This window comes from Podarcis tiliguerta, assembly GCF_965153285.1.
Source record: "Podarcis tiliguerta genome assembly, chromosome: 12".
NCBI classification, from domain to species: Eukaryota; Metazoa; Chordata; class Lepidosauria; order Squamata; family Lacertidae; genus Podarcis; species Podarcis tiliguerta.
Genome location: NC_139545.1, coordinates 31,316,056 through 31,336,834, shown reverse-complemented (window position 1 = coordinate 31,336,834; position 20,779 = coordinate 31,316,056). Strand labels below are relative to the sequence as shown.

Below are 20,779 nucleotides of genomic sequence, written 5' to 3'. Positions count from 1 at the left end.
GTTAATAATAACAGCACTGAGGTCTATAAGTTCAAGCCATTGGGGTCACTGCAATCTACACAGACACCTGGTTTTGGATCCCTGTCTAGCAGCAACTAGCAATGTTGAAGACTTCCTGGATTAGCATTGTAAGCATTGCTTTGCTAGTGTACAGTAACTTCAGGAGTTATGACCTTGGCCAAATACTGCATTGTCAGGTACAGAATTGGGTTCTAACCATCTGCAGTCCCAAGTCACTAGTTTGTTCTTGTTCAGGCTTGCACAGTGTTGGTGTTTGACCTGTACAGTTCAGTTTTTTAGCAGAGTGAAAGACTACTGGCTGTAGACTGCTTCAGGATTTGTGAAGGGCAAGTATATATTGGGAAGGATCCAAGAATGCTGAAGTTGATGTTGAAAACCACTTTGTGGGAAAACTCAAAAAAGAAAAATCCTTTGTTTATTGACTATGTGCTAGCAAATGACTTCTGGCCTACCTCATTACTCTTATAGATAACAAAACATAAATAGTGTATCAGGAATACTTCCCATATTGAGGATTTCATTTACTGTTCCCTCAAATCATGAATACAATCATAAGGTTGGAAAGATCAGTATATAGTGCATCTGACTGAAGGCTGAGCACTTTCATCTAGGATTCTAGATTGTTTTTCGGTTTATCACATGATGTTCTATGGATTTGGCTTGTGATCACAGCATTAAACTGACTGCAGCACTTTACTGCCAACTCTTTTAAGACATCAGGTTCAGCAAGAGAAGAGTGTTGGATGTGGATTTTTTTTGGGGGGGGGGGACCCTCCCTTCTATAATATTTGGCCTTTGGAATTGGTTGGTGGTTATCTAGTTCCCGAGAAAGCAAGCATATAAACCTTTCCTAGATTCCTGTTTTACTTGTGGACAGAAGTCTTGATGAACAGTTGTCAAGTTAAGCTGATTCAAAGGGCAGGTGAGGAAAGAAAGCAACCATTTGATTTGCAGGCCTACAGATTTGTTGCTCATTTCTTTTAAATTATTATTATTGTTATATATTTATTTATACCCCACCTTTTTCCCTGATGGGACTCGGCGGCTTATAGAGAAAAACAAGAATTGCTAAAAACACAGAAGAAACAATAATTAAAAAACAATTAAATATTGATAGAATTAAAATTTAAAAACCGAAGGGACTTCACCTCAGTAGCTTGGTGTAATTTGATCTATCTTATATATTTTTCAGAAAAACAAAAACCTGCAAGTGAATTGCGATATGCTTTAAATACCAGTTTTAAGATATATATTCCAAAAATACCAGTTTTACACGCCACCCTACAGTTGATCCCTGAAGCCTTCTTTAATTTATTATTAAAATATTTAAACCCTCCTTTTCGAGCTCAAGAATGAGACCCGCAGGGCAGCTAACAACAGAGAGATGGCAAGGCATTCTACAAGAAACTTAAGAACAGCACAGATATTCCAGTATCAGAACAAATAAGTAGCAGCAGAATTTAAGAGGCAGCCGGTTCTACCGAAACAGAAATCTTTTGATCTGGTATTTAAAGGCCAATTTGATCTCTCAGTGCCAGGCTTTCAAAGCCTCGAAGCCACAACTGAGAAGACCCTTTCACCACTTCTGATGGTGATGAGACAAGGAACAACAGTTCAGACGATACCGTCATAGATCAGTGGGCAGGCAGGATCGTAGAAGATACATCAAGCGACTTAGTCCTAAGGCATTTGTGGCTTTAGAAGTAATAACCAACATTTTGAACTGAGCTCAAAAGCAAAATGGGAGCCAGTGCAGAAGGAATATCAGCAGAGTCCTGACTATTGCATGTTGGAATAATTGGTGTTTCCAAATGCTTTTCAACAGAAGTCCTCTATATTTAATCTTGTACATGTGTTGGTTATGTAAATAATTCGCTTGGAAACAGGGCAGTTGGATCTGTTCTATAGGGCAAAATAATATTAGACACAAATGCTTGTTCATTCAATTGGGCTGCCATGAAATACAAAAGAATGGGAAACATTGTGTGAAAGGTTAAGTTAAAACAGAAGCGCTGCATAATTAGAAAAGGACAGTAGAGGTGCAATTTGTTTTGTACAGTAACTGTAAATTTCTGACGATGGGGAAACAGCACAGTATTGTTCAACAAAATGCAGGAGGTATTTTTGCATCTTATACTGAAGCAATGCACGAGCCAATATATATTACAGTGGTACCTCGGGTTACAGATGCTTCAGGTTACAGACTCCGCTAACCCAGAAATAGTACCTCGGCTTAAGAACTTTGCTTCAAGATGAGAACAGAAACCACGCAGCGGCAGCAGGAGGCCCCATTAGATAAAGTGGTGTCTCAGGTTAAGAACAGTTTCAGGTTAAGAATGGACCTCCAGAATGAATTTGCTGCCAAGGAGTGTGGTGGAGTCTCCTTCTTTGGACGTCTTTAAGCAGAGGCTTGACAGCCATATGTCAGGAGTGCTCTGATGCTGTTTCCTGCTTGGCAGGGGGTTGGACTCGATGACCCTTGTGGTCTCTTCCAACTCTATGATTCTATGAATTAAGTACTTAACCCATGGTACCACTGTATATTGAAGGCAACCCAGCAGGCTCCATGATGCCTATGAAAAACTTCATTGGTTCCCCAGGGCAGGAGCCCCCAACTCTGAGCTTGTTTTAAAAAGGCTCTAGCCATCCCAGAAAGAAAGTGCTGTTTGTGTTTAATGGAGCAGCTTAGGCTTTGGTTTAGGGTTGGCATTTCGTGTGTCTTCAACAGCTGTATGGTAGGCAGACATTCAAAGGTCCATCCTTTTCTAGCATGGAAATACAATTATGTGAAAAGCTTCACCATGACTGGGCTGTCTAACTTTGTGATATGCCATAGTGGCCATTTTGTGACTAGAACCCACAGCACTCTTAAGATTTGAAATATGCCCACTGGTCCAAAAAGGTTGGTGACTTCTGTATTAGATGTTGGCATGTCTGCCATTTACTAGTTCCTCTGAAGTTGGTTTGCTTTTGCTTTGTTTAAAGCTTCGTATCAGTCCTTGAAATGAAGAGACTGGTAATATCAGTTGAAATAACCACACATACAAACCTCGTTTCTCCACCCAAAATGGCTTTCAGTAAGGTGTTTTTTTTTTAGTTCTGGTAAGTACTCAGTGCTGCAAAAGCAGTTTATGACTGTTGATGGGGACCTGCCACTCGAGAAGTAAAAATTAAAAAGCCACTGGGTAAGCACAAGTCCTTGGGCTGTTTATGGATTTCAGCCATTTGTCGGTTTATATTTATACTTCACTATTTTAAGTGCTGGTTTCACATGTGGTTCTAGTGCGTAAGAAGTGCAGTTACACTCAGGAGAAATGCTAAGGTTGCATGTCTTCGTTCACCAAATAGAAAAACTTGCATGTGAAGTGGGAGCCACAAGTGGAAATTCCCGCACGGGTAGGCCAAATCACACAACAGTGGTAGGGTGGATTGCATGTGTGATGTCCAGGTTTGTAAGCACTGAGCTTCATGGATTTTTGTTCCCATTGTAAGCTCTGTATGTGTACAGAAAGGGCATGCAAGTCCAAAGCTCTGTTCTTGCTTCATCATGCATATGACCTACATGCTAAGACCTTATGTGACATGACCTTGCATCTCTGCTGACTGTGTCAACTGAAAGTCTAAAGGGCTTTGTTAAGAATTTCCCAATGTTTTGGTGTATATCTCAAACAAGCAACACTATTGAACTGTGGTCAGTTAGGGTTCCCAGCACTTGTAAACCACTTTGGTCTCTATGCAAATAGCTGGATCTGCCGGGTGTGAGCTGAATATTTATTTATTTTATTTTACTTTATTTGTCTACCACCCTTTATCTGCAGATCTCAAATTACAGAACCCTGGAAAGAATGGGTTAGTAATCTGTTCCTTTCCGTACATAATGCCTGGGATCCAAAGCAGGGCATCCCCAGTTCTGTATCTCCAGGGGGTCTTTGGGCATTTTCTGAGACAGTGCCTCACCCCACGCCATGGGGCAAACCACTTCTGAAACTCAAGTGCTATTCTAAAAAGCCATTTCTGATATAGCATGGCGGTCAGCTCTTCAAAGAGAAAAAAAGTCCTGCAAAATTATACCGGTCTCGTCTGAGCCCTCGGGCGCCCCTAATGTAGCTCTTTGAATCACAGCCAATGTGTCTGGCAAGGGGACTGGCATTGTTGCTGAGCATGATTAAGAGCTAAAGAAGTGATGATAAAGGGAGGCTGAAGTAGATAAGCAATGTGGGAAACCCCACCACCACCAAAAAAAGGTCCATAGTAGGAAAAAAAGCAATACGTTAACATTGGTTTGTTAATGTTTGTCTCCTTCTACCACTCCACCCCAATGGGTCTTGGTAGTGCTGTGCATGACACCGTCTCTCTCTGCTAAGTATTTCTGGAATGCACAAAATTGAGATTGTGATCTGGTATAGGGGCAGGATTTTCTCTCCTCCATAAAGCAAAAGATAGGTGACCTTGAACAATCTGCTGCTGCAGATTAAGAACACTCAAATGGTTCACTGAATAAGTATTTCATAAGTGAAGAGGGAGACAGAATGCTGATCTCATTTGTTATTGCGGGGTGGGGGGAGTTTTAGGGCACGGGGAAGGAAACTTCGCCCCCAGTATAATGGTTATTGATGAGAATATTAATAATTTTATTATTTATAAGCTTCCCATCTGACCGGATTGCCCCAGCCACTCTGGGTGGCTCGGAACAAAATATTAAAAACACACTTAAACATCAACAATAAAAAACAGTGATACAGTGAGGAACTCTCTTGCTCTCAACTATGTAACAATAATCTTGAACCCTGCAGTAGATTTCCTTCTGTTTTTTCCGCTCCACCCTCACCAGTAATGTAAACATATTCTGGATAGCCTCACAGCTTTCACAGATCCACAGCAAAGCTTGTGTTGTCCTGACCTGGGCTTCCTCTGCCTTTCCCAAATGTGCCCTGAACAAAAACTACAAGTATCGCTGGAGTCTTGTGATATCAGCAAGCATAAAAAATGCAGTGTGTTCAGTGAAGATTGTCAGTGAAATGTCAGAAACCAGATAAATTTACCAGCATAGAATGTATGTCCACAGTTCAAAGATGGGCCAGTATATGAATATAGGAAGCTGCTTTATATGCAGGCCATTGGACAATCTAGCTGACTGGCAGCAGTAGAAAAGGATATTGCCCAGCTCTACCTGAAGATGCAGGGAATTGAACATGGGGTCTTATGCATGCAAAGGAGATACTCCACCACCAAGCTACAGCCCCTCCCTTTTGCCAGCCCAAGCAAAATAGGGCCCTCTTTTGACTTATTATCCCTTCCTGTCCTTGAAATAAATCTGTTTATGTGATCACAAATGTGTACATGATCACAAATGCCACAATTCCACCTGCACAAATGTCCAGAAAAGGTGTATCTAATATTATCAGTGGGGGGACGTGGGTGGTGCTGTGGGTAAAACCTCAGCGCCTAGGACTTGCCGATTGTATGGTCGGCGGTTCGAATCCCTGCGGCGAGGTGCGCTCCCATCGTTCGGTCCCAGCGCCTGCCAACCTAGCAGTTCGAAAGCACCCCCGGGTGCAAGTAGATAAATAGGGACCGCTTACCAGCGGGAAGGTAAACGGCGTTCCGTGTGCTGCGCTGGCTCACCAGATGCAGCTTGTCACGCTGGCCACGTGACCCAGAAGTGTCTGCATACAGCGCTGGCTCCCGGCCTATAGAGTGAGATGAGCGCACAACCCTAGAGTCTGTCATCTTTAATCTTATCAGATGATTACAGCGGGTATGGGTATCTTCTCTTTTAAGGATAATCCAGTGATGACTTACAATTGAGTTGCACTATAGCAGTCAGCAGGATTACATATGGGTAAATTATTTAAAGTTGGGGGTTTCGCCTGTTGCGTTTCGGGAAAGACAAATCTTGTGGTGTGCATCTAGTCTGTCTCTTGACTTAAACCGGTGAAGGGTATTTTCTGCTTGAAATTAGAATGATTCTGCCTGTCTAACACATCTGGCAAATTATCACAAACTGTTGCTCTCTGCGTGGATGTGGCTTTGCATGCAGAGGGGGAAATTTTAAGATCAAAACTGAAGGCTGAAGACCCACAAAGCATAACACACATACACCCAATCCCCTGTATATTGAGGACCCTCTTTTAAAATATCAATGGCTTTGAAAAGTTGAAAGTAGTGTAGTTTTGCGTTTCCTGTGGAACCTATCAGCAGAGAACAATTTACAGTCGGTGCCATTCTTCACAGCTGAATGGAGAAGAGGTGCTTGTTCAGTGAAATGGAGCAGCTGCACCCGGTTTGTCCTGTCTCACATTAACATTTTGCTTTTTAATCAAGACCTTCACAGTCCTCTGCTACAGTTTTTCAGGACAGAAGTGGTCAGTAGTGAGGCAGCTGCAGCATAATTCAACATGTACATGAAAGCAAAATTATAATAATAATATGGAACTTCTGAGAAGTGAAGTAGTCCCTTAATGTTGCCCAACCTTAATGTTGCTGAACCAAATTCAGATGGCAGAATGAAAACCTTGTTTGTTTGCTTTCAAAAAAAGGGGCGCTGCTAAGTATTCTCTGCTGCAGAATGGAGGTTTTAACACTTCTTTTTAAGCTCAACCAGAACTTGAAAGGATAGATATGTAGATCAGAATATATTGGTTTGAAGTCTTATGGCAAAATAATTGATGCCTATGCAATAGCATAAAAAGATCTGAGAAAGATACACTTTTCTCAATTTGTTTATGTATTGCTGGACTTCAATACAGTGGGTTCCCAAAGTGGGCACCATGAGGGGGGCAGTGGGATTACCTAGGGGAGGCTCTAAGAGGCTGGCAGGTGCAAATCACCATCAAATTTTGTAAAGCTGATATCATTGGATCAAGTTTATCAATTTTGTTGAATTAAACTAAAGAAATGTGCAATCAGTCATTTATGTTTTGAATTTTACTGTGTTACTGTCTTCCTTAGTAGGTTGTGCAAACCGCGATTCTAGGGGACACTGGAGATGAGATTATGGAACTAAAGGGGCAGTGGCTCGCAAAAGTTTGGGAACCACTGCTTACGAAAACCTGCTTCTTCCAGGTGCTCAGAAGTCTTTACAACTGGAGTTGCAGAAACCCATATGAATTATCAAGCTGTGGGCTGGGAATGGCTTTCAGGTGAGCCTCAGTCTGTCTCCTGGCCACGCTGTCGCCTTTCAGCTAATAGCAGCAGCTCCCCACAAGCACCTGCAAGAGCAAGGTTGCAGTATGGAAAGTTGCCAGGCAAGGAAGGAAAGAGGGGAGAGAGATAACAGGAAGGAAGGAGGTGAAAGGGACTGATAGGAAATGGGAAGTGCCGGGTGCAGCACTTTTTGATGCCCCGCTTTACACACACACAAGCGCACTTGCACCCCAGTTCCTCCCCACTCCCCATTAGGGATGGAAGCTTACACAAGCTTTCCTGCTCTCTAACTGCCCGGAGCGAGTCTTATAACTGATGCAAAGCGGGTGCTTTCATACCAGAAGAAAGCACAGCCCTGCAGGTGCTTCCCCCACAGGAAACAACTACGTAACTGGGCTGTCGCCACTCAGCACATGGGTTTGAAGGGCATGAAAGGAGCCTGCACTTGACAGTTTTTCCTCAAGCCCCTGGGTCTTTGTATCTGCAATTTGTTTGGACTTGGGGCTCTTATGCTTTACAGGATTCAGTAATGAAATTAAGGTTGCCCAGTACTGTAGAATAATAATTTGGCAAATATCAGAAAGCATGTGTAAATTGACAGTTCAGGTTCTCTCTCTCTTATGTGTGTGCAGGAGGAGTCTGGCATCTTTCTAAGCTTAAGCTTTCATCAGGCTAAAAATAAAAACTTTTGTTTTACATGACAAACTGCCCTCCAGAATTGTTCTTTGCAAATGAACACTTTTGCATGAGGAGCAGTATCTTTTGACTCTCAGATTTGGAACACAAATGTTTTTGACTCGAGTGTCTCCTCTTCTTGCCCAGGGCCTTAACTTCGCATTCTTTGTATATGCACAACTGTTGGACCGCCTTGGGCTGCCATCATGCTGCCTGTTCCACATGTTCAATTTTTTTGTCAGTGGTGCCAGGTGCAAACTCAGCTTTAAAAATGTACTTAGATTGGTTGCCACCACAATCTGAAATATTTAAAATGCTTTTACCTTCACTTCCATCTGTTCTTAACTCATAGCACTATATCAGTGGATAGGACTTTCAGGGCTTTTGGAATGGAACTGAAAGATCAATGTTATTTTATTTTGGTTTTGATTTGATCCATTTGAGGATATGAGTCCATTAGCAAAAATGTCATTTGTACTTTTTAATGGAACGCTTTGGACCAATGTGTCTGTGCTCTTCCCACCTACTGAAACATGGAATTCTAATGAGAAACATGCCCTAGTTTGATTCTTCTGGGCTCCAGACTTTTGTCTTCAGTTTGGGGAGAGACTGTTTGGTAAATCTCTAGATGTAGAGTCCTTGGGAGTTTTGATGTCAAAATAACCTTGTGTGTGGATTGCACAGAGCAAATGGCTAGATTTTGAAACAGCCTGATAATGTAGTACTTTTCTGTTATTTTATGAGGCTTGCCTGTTTTCCACATAAAGCCTGGAGTGCTCTCCCAAGCATATGTTGCAGAACAACATGATAACTTAGGGGCAGGCGAGGAAGGAGAGAAAATAGGCCTGAACCTGCTGGTACTAAGCATTCTGACTCTGTTAAGCTTCATGCAAATCTTGAATTTTAATATTTTGCTATATCTGCCATGTACACATAACAATACAGCTCCAAGTCTGGAGAAGACTCTGGGTGGGTGGTGATCCCTAATCATGAGATGTCACTTTGGGTCAGGGGGGCAGTCATTAGACAAATAGCCTACATTTTTGAGCTTTTGGTTTCCCTGTGGCTGCCTCTGGTGGGCTTTTATGTCTTTGCACCTACTCCTTTCCTTTCATTGGCTAGCCTTGCTTCCAAAGAAGCTCAGAACTGGCCAATAGAGTAGCCTGCATTCGCTCCCCTTCTCAGGAAAACAAATGTTTCTGTTGCCCTTCAGGAGGCTCATGGTGACACAGTTTTTCAGAACACCCTGTTTAGTACAGTCTCCTGCAGATGTTCATCTGGCTTGCTTTTATCACACCAAAAGCAGCTTTTGTCAGAATCAAAGATAGAATGTGTGCTAGTCCTCTGTTCCACTTGAAGCTACAAGGATGGTGTCATCTTAACCACATTGTGTGTCCTCAAGTATATGTACAACAGGTAAGGCCATCATCATGATGAGCTTGGGCTTGGTGTTTTCAGTGTCCCAAGAGGTGTGACTTCTGTATTAACAAGCATTCAACCCTAGGTTTTTTTCAGGCAGCATGAGAAGGTTGAAAGTAATGATAACTGCATTCAAAAAAAGTTGCTGGTTATCGTTGTGGTGTCTCTTTCTTCTAGCTTTGTGTGAGTCCTAATTTTAGAAGTTGTTGTGAAGGATATCTAGTTTGGCAGCATAGCAAGATCACAAACGAAACAGTACAAATGAGATTTCACAGTAGGAAGGAAATAGGAACCCATTCAGAGGTCTCAGTCGGCCACAACTGTGCTACCTCTACTAATAATTACGTAAACATGGTTCAACATAGTAGACCAGAAAATTTCAAAATGCTTGATCTCTCCTTTTCAGTGAATTTCTCAGTGCATCAGAAGCATCTTCATTATAATGCAAAACATCTTTGATGTTAAAATTTGCAAACACGACAGCTCTCTACTGAAATGCAGTGTGACGCGATGTGCCCTTTTGTTGAATAATACCTATGTTTTTATAAACAAGTTTGTATTTTATAACTGATTTTGAAAATGTTTCCAATAAGAAGAGAGGGAAGTAGTTTGTGATGAGGAAACTATTTATGAGAAACATTTTGCGGAATAAGAAGTTTGCTGAAGCACATGGAACACGTCTCGTTTTTTCAGCTGTTTCTTGAACATTTTACTGCCTGTTAATTTCAGTGTTAGATGTCTTGATTTGGGCTGGGTTTTGGTGGGGAAGCAATTTGCAAACTTTTGCATTGTAAGTGATGTTGCAGTCATGAAAGGGACCAATAACACAAATCTCTTGCATTGTGTCTTGTAGGCAATACAGTGAATGAAGAAAGCAATGAGTCTTCAGGACCTGAGGGTGACCAGACTACACAGGTCAGAAATCCCTCTTTTAACTCTGTCTGATAAAAGGATATGGTTGGTGTTAGCAGGAGTTACTAAACATCAGCTGTGGTTTTCTGCATTTAGATAAGATTTCAAAAACTTAATTCTTTTTTCTCAAGCATTGTAAGGCATGCAGAGGAGGGTGACTTTTTCTATGAGCAGCAAAAGCATTTGGCACAAGTTGCAAATCTAGCCACACTCAGGATGGAGCCCAACCATAGTTATGTCAATATTGTGGAGTGAGGCAGGACTTTATTATGAAAGGGAGGAGGTTCCTATGTTTCTGTAGTCCAGCCCACATCATCACTTTCTGTTGGGTGGATAAAGTTACATGGTATATACCCCCTTACTTCATCTTGCCAGTCTTCTTCCCTTACTTACAGTGATCTATTAAACACTTACTGCTGATGAGAATAAACTGGAAACATAGCCTTACCAGGCTCAAACATAAAAGCCTTCTAGAAGATTTAAAGTACACAAAGCATTGAAAATTAATGTGTAAAAGAAAAAATGCCACAACTGCTATATGCAAGCCAGTATACTTGATTTACTTTTTAGATAATTGCTTTATTTAAATACTTAATGTTGTAGCCAATGTTGGTCCTACTCAGAGTAGATTCACTGACCACAACTTACTTAGTCATCCAATGGGCATGACATACTTAGCTTCATTCATTTTAGTAGGTCTACTTTGGGTATACTTAGTTGGAGACAACCCTTTTAAACTAGCATTTATATGAAAGTGTGTATTCATGGGAGGCACACAAATATGCAATAGTAGTACTGTTAATGACTAGATTTTCTGGTGTCAAGACAGTTTCACTGGCCAAAACTACGTCATTTTGCAGGATAGTGGAACATACCATTGGATTAGAGGTGGTTCTTTCATTGCTTCCTAACTGTTGCTAATCTACTTTTAAGGACGTATGATGACCATTGCTTGTAATCAGTATATCCCTATAATAGATCTGGTTCAGTAAAAAGTTATGTTATTCAGATTTGTAGTGCTAATTAATATAACTACAGTGGTACCCCGGGTTAAGTACTTAATTCATTCCAGAGGTCCGTTCTTAACCTGAAGCACCACTTTAGCTAATGGGGCCTCCTGCTGCTGCCGTGCCGCCAGAGCACAATTTCTGTTCTCATCCTGAAGCAAAGTTCTTAACCCGAGGTACTATTTCTGGGTTAGTGGATGTAACCCAAGGTACCACTGTAATGAGTTCAGAAAAAGGAACTGTGCGTGTTGCAAACACTTTACCTTTTAGTTCATTGCAGTAGCACTCGCTGCCAAAGAGGCAAGCTGCTAGTGACTTTGAAAATGGCTTGTTTCTTCATTACTAATTGCTGTAGTAAAAATATGAAAGAAAATTGTGGTTGCACCTGTTGGGTGGTATCCAGTGTTAGTTCCATTCATAATAAACCCATTGAAATCCATAGATATAAGTTACTTAAATCATTGGTGTAGCTGTTTTTTCTTCTCAGTGGGTCTGCTCTGAATATGACTAAGTTGTGTATCTCCTTTAATTCCTATTCATATCTGTAAACATAATATATGTCTTCATTTGTATTGTGGCCACTATATTGTCTTTTTTGGCTAAGTATAATGACATAGTCAATGAAAAATATTAGAATATAAAGATTCAGGTGGCATACATTTATAAATATATTTATAGCACAGATGAAATGCTACTGTAGCAGCCATGGGTTATGGTATAGTGAAATTTGTCTCCAGGTAGCAGATTTTGGTCACACATAGAACCTACTTTGCTTCTGAAACTCTCTCCAGGTAGGCTTTTCTAACACCTGCTCTGATGTCTTTTAATAGTTCTTTTTTAAATGATTTGTGTTTAATATATGCTGAAAGGTGTTCTATGTTTATATTTACTATTTTAATTGTTTCAGGTTGGAGGCAACCCATGGTTAAAGCAACTTAAAACTAAAACAACTTGCATAATGGGATGACTTCATTGGATACAACCCTCTGTCTTTAAATTTCTTACTTTGTTGATTTAATAATGTAAGCTATCCTCAGAGTAGAAACAGTCATGGATGGGAGATGAATGGTTTAAATAAACGAACAAGTCATCTATATACTAATACTGATTCAAATCTTCCCATGTTTTTGTAACCAAAACCTCATTATAGATACTTATGAGAGATATCAGAAATTTATAGCAGAAATTACCTATTGCTGGGAGAGGTGGAAACAGCCCCATAATAATTTGGTGGCACAGGCTTCTGCTGCATTTACCAGGGGCCAGAATCTTACCACGGGGGGCGGACAGGGAAAATTGAAAGGCTGGTGAGAGAGATGGAAGAGTACTGGTCAGACCTAGACCTGCATAGATCCAGCAAGGTTTTGCCTCCTGTGCTTTCAGACCATATTCTGGGACATATGTGTGTGTGTGTTTTGTAGAAAGGACCATCTCATTGTTTGGCTAGGTCACTTCCTGTTGCATCCTGAGAAACTATTTGTAAATGTCCCCAGAGATGGAAGGAAGAAAGAGCTGCCCATGGACACCCATGGAGAATTTAATTGGACATGAGTTTATACAACCCCCCATCCAACCCGCCCCCCTCGAAAATGAAGTGGGGAACCCAAATGGAGCAAAAAACTCATCAGTTAGAAAGAACTGAGCATGCCCAGTGGGCATGAAATGCCTGATGACTGTTGCCAGGGAAACCTTGGGGGAGGGGATTTAAAGGGAATCTGGAATTCCAAGCGGGGAGTGATGTAGACTACAACATTTTGTTGCAGTTCCCTCTGAAAAAAAAATTGAAAAAAAATAAATAATTACCTACATAAGATGTACCCTAAGGAAGTGTTCCAAAAATATGGCAAACTGTGTTGTCCATCACGCTTCAGAAAGTTTTTACAAAAGATTAATTGCTTACATAAGGTTCGCCGAGCAATAAGGAGTCCTTATTTTAGACCTAGTTTGCACAGTAGGGAGGAATTAGAGAACATGGACAGAATAGGCACCTAGGGAGAAAGTGATAACGAAATGTTTGACATCATGTTTCTAAGAAAAGAATGGTACTGAAAATAGTAGACAAAAGATAATGGCCTTAATTTTTAGTAAAGTGCCATTAGGTAGTAAGAAAAGAAAATGAGAGAAAAAAGTGTGAAATAGTTTTCAAATTAAGATGGAGTCAGAAAAGCTGTTTATTTCTGAAAGTTATCTTGGGAAATGCCACTGCTAACACAATACTGTGTATTCGGACAAATTAAACAAACTAGGAAAATTAGAAGCTACAAATATTTCAGTGCTGATGAGAAGAATTCAGGAACCTCATTGGCATTAGAAGCATGGAAGAATGATTCTTTGTATAAAATATGTTTTCAAGCATAGTAAAAGTGAGGAAGACAAACGCCTCAAGTGAATTATAGGTGATTGGGGATAGCAGGAACTACAGGCAAAAAAGCTGATCTGTCTGTGAACCCCATCACAAGACTGCTGCTACCCATACTCTTGCTGCTGTTTCCCCCACTGTACCTATTTAAATGGCACAAGGAGTAACAGCTGTGGCCACCTTGTTGCCTGCTACCAATTTATTTTTTATTTGGGGAGCTTAGGGGAAAATATTGAAATATGAAATGCAGCAATGAATGAGGGAAGTCTAGTTGATCACTGCAGTCCTTTCTGAAAACAGCTTTTGGTATATCATTTGCCCTCTTTGCTAGTGCTTTTAAGATTATTCGCAGGGAAGTGAATTGGTGAAAAATATAATACTGGGACTGGTCATGCACATCACTTTTTCATGTTTGAATATGGTAGATCCCTGAATTTGTTCAAAAGAATAAGGTTATGTCTGAAGACTGTGTGTACTCTTTATTATGCAGTCACACTACGTATATACCAAAACTGCTTTGGGTAGCATTTTTCTTACCCTAAGAATCCTGATTGTCTGTGTGGCTTGTTTTGAAGATGCTTCAAGCCTTATAGTAGAGGCAGAATGGTAAGATTCCAGGAGCAAATAATTGACTGCTTTCATGCTTTGGCTCTGCAGCGTGTTTTTGAACTACAGCTTCCATGAGCCCCAGCAAACATGACCAATGGCCAGGGATGATGGGAGTTGTAGCTCACCAATATCTGGAGGACCGAAGATTCCCCACACCTGCCTTACAAGGATAGGAAAAAATGTGAGGAAAATTTGCGAGGAGAAAAATGCAAAATGGTGCCATGAAGCAGTAATTTTAACATGCATTGCCTCACAGAAATCCTAGGAAGATGTAATTGGTGTTCACATAGAAATATTTAAGATCAAACTCTCTGTTTTTGTCAACTTAAAACATTTATTGATACCACTTTTATTGTTTATTTCTATTTTTTTATGGGTTACTGTTAGAGATGTAATGTCATGGAAGGGGAAACAATTTTTTTTACAGCTCTCCCCCATCTTTATGTTTTCTAAGTCTTTACATCTCTAGTTGCTGTGTATAGGCAAGCTTCTAAACAGGCTGAATAAAATAAAACAAATAGATCACTTTTCCTAGGAAGTTTGCAGACATTGACTGATGTTTAAACCTTTATTTCCATGCCTGTGCATTACAAAGAACAAACTGTAAAGTTGATAGATGTTTGTGTTCTAAGCTATGCATTGAAATGGAGACAGAAATGCTTGTGTGGTTATGAATAAACAAGAAGGGCATAGCTACTAGTGAGTCATATTTCATGTATTTGCATGTCAAGAAGTTCTTTGGAAAACATTGCACAAAGATATACAGCAAACACTTCCAACTTTCCCCCCAATAATAAATATACGAAGGTTTGCTTCATATGAAGGAACCTATCTTACATAATCACAATTGTATTAAATATATTGTGTATCCCCAAGAAATGTTCTCTTTTTGTATATGCCTTCCTTGAACACAAGTGCTTCAAATTCCACCTTGGACTTCAACTCTGTTCTACTGCTTTTAGGCAGTGCTGACATTTATGAGCACTGAAACCTTGGTCACAGTAATTTTCCTGGGTTTAGGGGCATCCATGGTGATGGTATTGCTCATCTAAAAGGGGTGACAGTGGACAAGGTCTTCTGAGTTGTAATTTCCAGTAATGGAGCAAAGTTGACTTTTCAGTAATGTGCTGCTGAAAGCAGTTTGCTGAACCAGAACTAAGACTTCCTAGAGGAGAGTGGCAAGAAGGTTAAACAAAAAACTATACAATTCTACAATTAGCTCACTGTCAGAGTTGTATGGCTTATTAGAGATGATGGCCTTTGTCATTTGGATCCATTCTCCTTGCTTAACAAAAAATAATGTTAATTAAATTATATTGCAAAAAAGGCACAGGTTAAAAAAGGAAAACATTCCTGTCTTCAGAAGCAATATACGTAGTTTATTTCCTTTTAACATTAGCCTCTTTTGAAATTAACCTTTGAAGATGATGGGAGAGGACTGAGAAATCCATCTCTTCTCCTAATGCTGATCTTTGCTCTTAAATCATGAGACTGTCAACTTTTTATGATCACTAATATGGTTATTGTAGGTTGACAAATGTACTGCATTAGGGTGGTTGTATGCCAAGGTGGTTTTTAGGACTGGGAGACTCAAATTCCAAGCCCCAGTCAGTCATCAGGTTTGCTGGGTTGCCTTGGTCAACTTGCTGGATTATAGTTTAACTTTGTTTCACGTAATTGCTGTAAAGATTGTCAATGACTTTGTGCATGGAAAACTACCATAGGAATTTTCATTAACAATAATTTATGTTGATGATTTTCCAAACACTACTTGACTGAATTGTTTGGCCTTGAATCTCTGGCTGACACTCTTGACTCCCCACCCCCTCCTGCTTCATTTACTGCTCACCTATGTGCAGTCCTCATAGTCTTGCCATTTCCTCCTTTTGTTCTTTGCTATCAAAGTCCTTGTCTAAATGTCTTTTGGTTGCTCCAATCTTATTTTCAAAATACAGAGTTCTGCCCTTAAGAATGAATACTGAGTTGCAGTGCCAGAGTCCACAGCTATCATTTCACCTATCCCCCTTTAATTCTCTCTTTAACTCATTAAGAAAATTAAGAGAATAATTGTTGCTTTGTTTTGTTTTGCAGCAACCAACAGCATAGTATGTAATACCTGTAACAATAAATAAAACCTCATCTGATTCTGACAGATGGCATGATCATGAATTAGGATTTATAAAGCTTATCAAACATCTGTGTTTGAGTGCCCTGGGGAATAGGCCGGTGCAAGAAACAAAGAAGGTAGTTGTAGAAATAACTGCTGTGGTTTGTATTTGTCTACTGTCACCTTGTAAAAGTAACTTAGGCTTGCTTCTTTGACATTGCATTTTGCACTGATGGCCAGATGTGCTTTTCTTCAACAGATGCAAAATGTATTGGTGCTTCCTGTCAGTTATTTATAAAAAAGCATCCAAATATTGTTTTGTGAAGCTGATCACAAATTCACATATTTGCCCTCCAACCTTATTTTTCATTGCCGTAATTCTTCACTGTACTCTTCTCCTGCTTTATTGGGTGACTTATACTTCTAGTGGTCAAAATAAATCTTCCAGGGTCTACTTAATCCCTGCTTTCCAAAAGTCAACATCATACTTGCTTTCTTTTTCATTTAGATGGGCCTGGATAAACTTCAGCAGCTAGAAAACTGCAATCTAACAGCAACCACTTTACGCTGGTAATCCTCAAAATATATAAGTTGTGCAGTAAAGCATCTCTTTGAATGAGAGTACAGTGGTGCCTCGCAAGACGAAATTAATTCGTCTGCGAGTTTTTTCGTCTTGTGAATTTTTCGTCTTGCGAAGCACGGTTTCCCATAGGAAATGCATTGACGGTTTCCCATAGGAATGCATTGACAGTTTTAAGAAAAAGGCGCAAGACGTTTTCGTCTTGCGAAGCAAGCCCATAGGGAAATTCGTCTTGCGAAGCAACTCAAAAAACAAAAAACTCTTTCGGTCTTGCGAGTTTTTCGTCTTGCGAGGCATTCGTCTTGCGAGGTACCACTGTATTGTCGTCCTTTTCCCCCAGTGTGAGAGACAATTCTAGCATTGGCTGGGTCATCAACTATGTTACCCAGTACTATACCAGCAAAGAAATTAACAAGTGGTCAGTTTATTGTCTTGCTATTTGATCTTCAAAACAGACACTTGGCTTTAGTCTTGTAGTTTCAGGTTTACTGTTCAAAAGGAACCAGTGATCATTAAGCAAGTGGTCAAATGCTGTCTTTTATTGACCCTTGTTTGTGCTTTATAGTTCATATGAAAGACACAAGCTTCACATCTCCTCTGCTTGGGAGCTGGCTTTGGTCCAAAGCTATCTGGGGAAACCAGAAGGTGTGGTTCAACTTGTAGTGTGTGCATCTCAGAGTAGACTTGCATACTTAGTTTGACACAAAGAGCCAAAGGTTTGAGGTCAGCTTGTTTCTGAAGAGGCAGTGGGTTGGGACTGGAAACATGCAGATATTTTTTTAACACTCTCCCACCAACAAAATGTGTGCTAAAGCAGAAAAAAATCATGCAACTTTAGCAAATTTGCCTGTGTGCAAATTTTGCATTATCTTCTACTTGTAGAAAGAGCTCAGACCGTTAGAAATCCTGCTGAACTCCCTCTGGGGTTTCAACAATTGCCCATGCGCTTTGAAGGCTAACTTCACAGTTGTAAGTCCTGCAAATTTGCTTTTAAAATATTGAAAGCTGAGATTCTCAAGATGTTGGATTCTGTGATCAGTACCAGACTTTGGTGTGTCTGTGTTGTGGCACAGCACAGAAGAATTGCATACACACATGTATATGTCCTGCATACTAAGCTCTTCAGAAAGATGCACTTCCGGCTGGTCAAGGCAGACAGAGGAGAATGGAAAGCCTTCTGCATCTTTGAACTGGATGATTGGCTCATGAGGTCGAGCAGAGCTGAAAGGAATCTTGGCAACAGCTGTAGTACAGCAATGTTAAAAGATCCAGAGAGTGCAGAAAAAGTTGCTATCATTTATAATCAATCCCTGATGCTTGCTCTTTTGCCCTTTCTCGTAATAATTAAGCTGATGCAAAGGAATTATTGAGCATGCACTCTTCCTCCAGCACTTTGTATTTCTATCATCACAATGTCTTTCCATTTTTGCAACACACCTTGCAAATATTTGGTAACAGGATGATAGCTTCAGCTTCAGTTTGATTTTTCCAGTTCCTAAATAGAACTGAGCAGTGATAGTTTGGGAGCAGAAGTCATGCCAAAGCTGAATGAGCTGTTCTTTGCTACAATTCAGAGAAATTGCTACTGAAGAGGATCCTGGTTATATAAAAATGCAGGAAGTCTCTACCTGAACTCTTTAAAAGAGATTAGAAGGGCAATTCAGAGTTGTACAATAGATGTAGATGAGTTCTTAAATATGCTTTTGTCTTGAGATAACTTTGAGAGAGGTTTCATGTCCCCCCCAAGTATGTCGTTGTTGTTTAGCGTCACGTTCCTATAAGCTTCATTTTGTAAACCCTGTTAAGACATTTGTGCAAAATTTGAAAATGAGGAACAGCCAAAAACCAGTACCTTTTCATAGTAGTGGCTTCTCACCTCAGCTGTTTAATGAGTTGTTCTGAAGAATACTCATGCATTTAGCCCCAAATTTCTCAGGCAATTTAGTATTTGCAGCCTTTGTGTCTGATTTGAGAAAACAAAGGAAAACTACTATAGACCAATGCAGAATTTCTCCCTTAGCCTGGCATTGATGTCCCTCTATACTCTGTAGGAACACCTTGTACATCCCCACAGGATGCTGACTGTACTTCATAATTCCCAAAAGAACAGCCATTCTCATGATTCATCTCAATTCAAATTAAATCTTCTCAAGGACATCCACATTTTATTTTTAACTGTTCCGTCTCTTCTTTCAAAAAGGAACAGCTATAAAAATTGCTCCTCCTTGTTAGTCAGTCAGTAAGGTGCAGGTGTGTGGTAGAAATATGGTAAAGTAGTCATCTTTAACCACCCAGAAGTAGGACAAGTCTATCAATGACTGCAAGTGGTTCAGGCTGTCAGTGGCTACCTCTGGGTTTGACAATAGGATGAGGCTATTGTAGGCTTCCAAGGACAATCTGGTTCGCTGCCGTGGAAACAAGATGCTGTACTTAACCCAAGTAGATCCATGCATGCTGATAACCTTGTTCACATTAACCTCATACATTCACTGGATGTGTGGGGGGGTGGGGAGCAAGGTCATTCTAGCAAGCTCTGAAATCTCTCTGTGATTTCAGCTGAAGACATGTGTGTGACTAGGATTGTGCATAATGGTCAGCTGAACTATGGCTTACCATGATTGAGCAAGCGTGCCAGAGCGTGCTGATTTGGCTTCCTCTTCTGGTTTGCTTGGATAGAAAGAAACCATAAGCATTGGTTTGCATGTGATACTAAATCAGTGCTCTGGTTCATTTACTCTCAGGAAACAAGGGAGGTACCAACATGCTTGCTCATTGTAAGCCATCATGCAGCTTATTGTGACGTGTGAACCAGACCAGGGGATGTTAGATGAACAGAGATTTGTACTAAGGACAATTGAGGCTAGGGCCAGGATTGTGCGTGTTATGCCACAATGCATTATTTCCCCCCCATCATTGGTTGACATTATGAGACTTCCTGATTGGCTAGGGAGGGATACTCCTTCTGCCCTGGCTTTGTCAGCAAAGTTATATTTCCTAGCTGCTGATCAAGGTCTGCCTTCAGCTCTTGAAACTGATTGCAGGAATCATGAGTTTGGGGAACATTCACGGCAGTCTAGTTCAGAGTACAGTCACCCCCCGCACCAGCCCAGATCCAGTGGGCTTCGTTGACTGGAAAGGATTTGAACCTGGGTTTTCCATCTAAACCAGGGGCCAGCAAACTTTTTCAGCAGGGGGCTGGTCCACTGTTCCTCAGACCTTGTGGGGGGCTGGACTATATTTTTGGGGGGAAATGAATGAATTCCTATGCCCCACAAATAACCCAGAGATGCATTTTAAATAAAAGCACACATTCTCCTCATGTAAAAACACACTGATTCCCGGACCGTCTGTGGGCCGGATTTAGAAGGCGATTGGGCTGGATCCGGCCCCTGGGCCTTAGTTTGCCTACCCATGATCTAAACCCTCTGCTGTAGCTGCTTTGTTCTGCTGACTGCCCTCCCCAAATATAATTTGTTAAAACTCAGAAATAATGGAATTTCGGCTGATGTGTCCTGCATTATTAACATTTGCCACTGAAGTTCTGTCTGCAAGCTCAAGCTTTCCATTGTAGGATATTGTACTATTACTCATCTCTTTGAATTGTGAACATACAGCATTTAGATAATGGGTGCTGAGAGAACATTGCTGAACAAGAAAAGTGCCTATTTTTGTAAATAAATGTTTACCGTCAGCTGTCATTGCAGCCTATCTATGGTCCCTGAATTTCTAATGTAAAATGTTAAAGACGCTCTTCAAAATTATTTGAATTGACAGTCCACTTTACTTGGAAATTGTGATGATGGTATACCTGACAGCATTTTGTGTAGCCAACTGCTGAAGAATATGTTTTGAATGCCCCACACTTCGCAATGGGACAAGCTCGGTAAAGGTGAATGTTATGCAGAATCAGCATGTCTAAGGTAGAATAACAAATCCTCCAAACA

General features: G+C 40.6%; 1 protein-coding gene across 10 annotated transcripts in view; it reads left to right on the top strand.

Annotated features, from left to right (window-relative positions):
- UMAD1 (UBAP1-MVB12-associated (UMA) domain containing 1) overlaps positions 1-20,779 on the top strand; it is a 38,665-nt gene that overhangs the window by 11,110 nt on the left and 6,776 nt on the right. For all 10 annotated transcript variants that reach the window (XR_014503546.1, XR_014503547.1, XR_014503548.1 and 7 more), the window contains exon 4: positions 10,115-10,176. Coding sequence is in view for 5 of the 10 variants with exons in the window: in XM_083405540.1 (XP_083261666.1) it covers positions 10,115-10,176 (62 nt within the window). In the remaining 5 variants the exon portion in view is untranslated. The remainder of the gene's footprint in view (positions 1-10,114; positions 10,177-20,779) is intronic.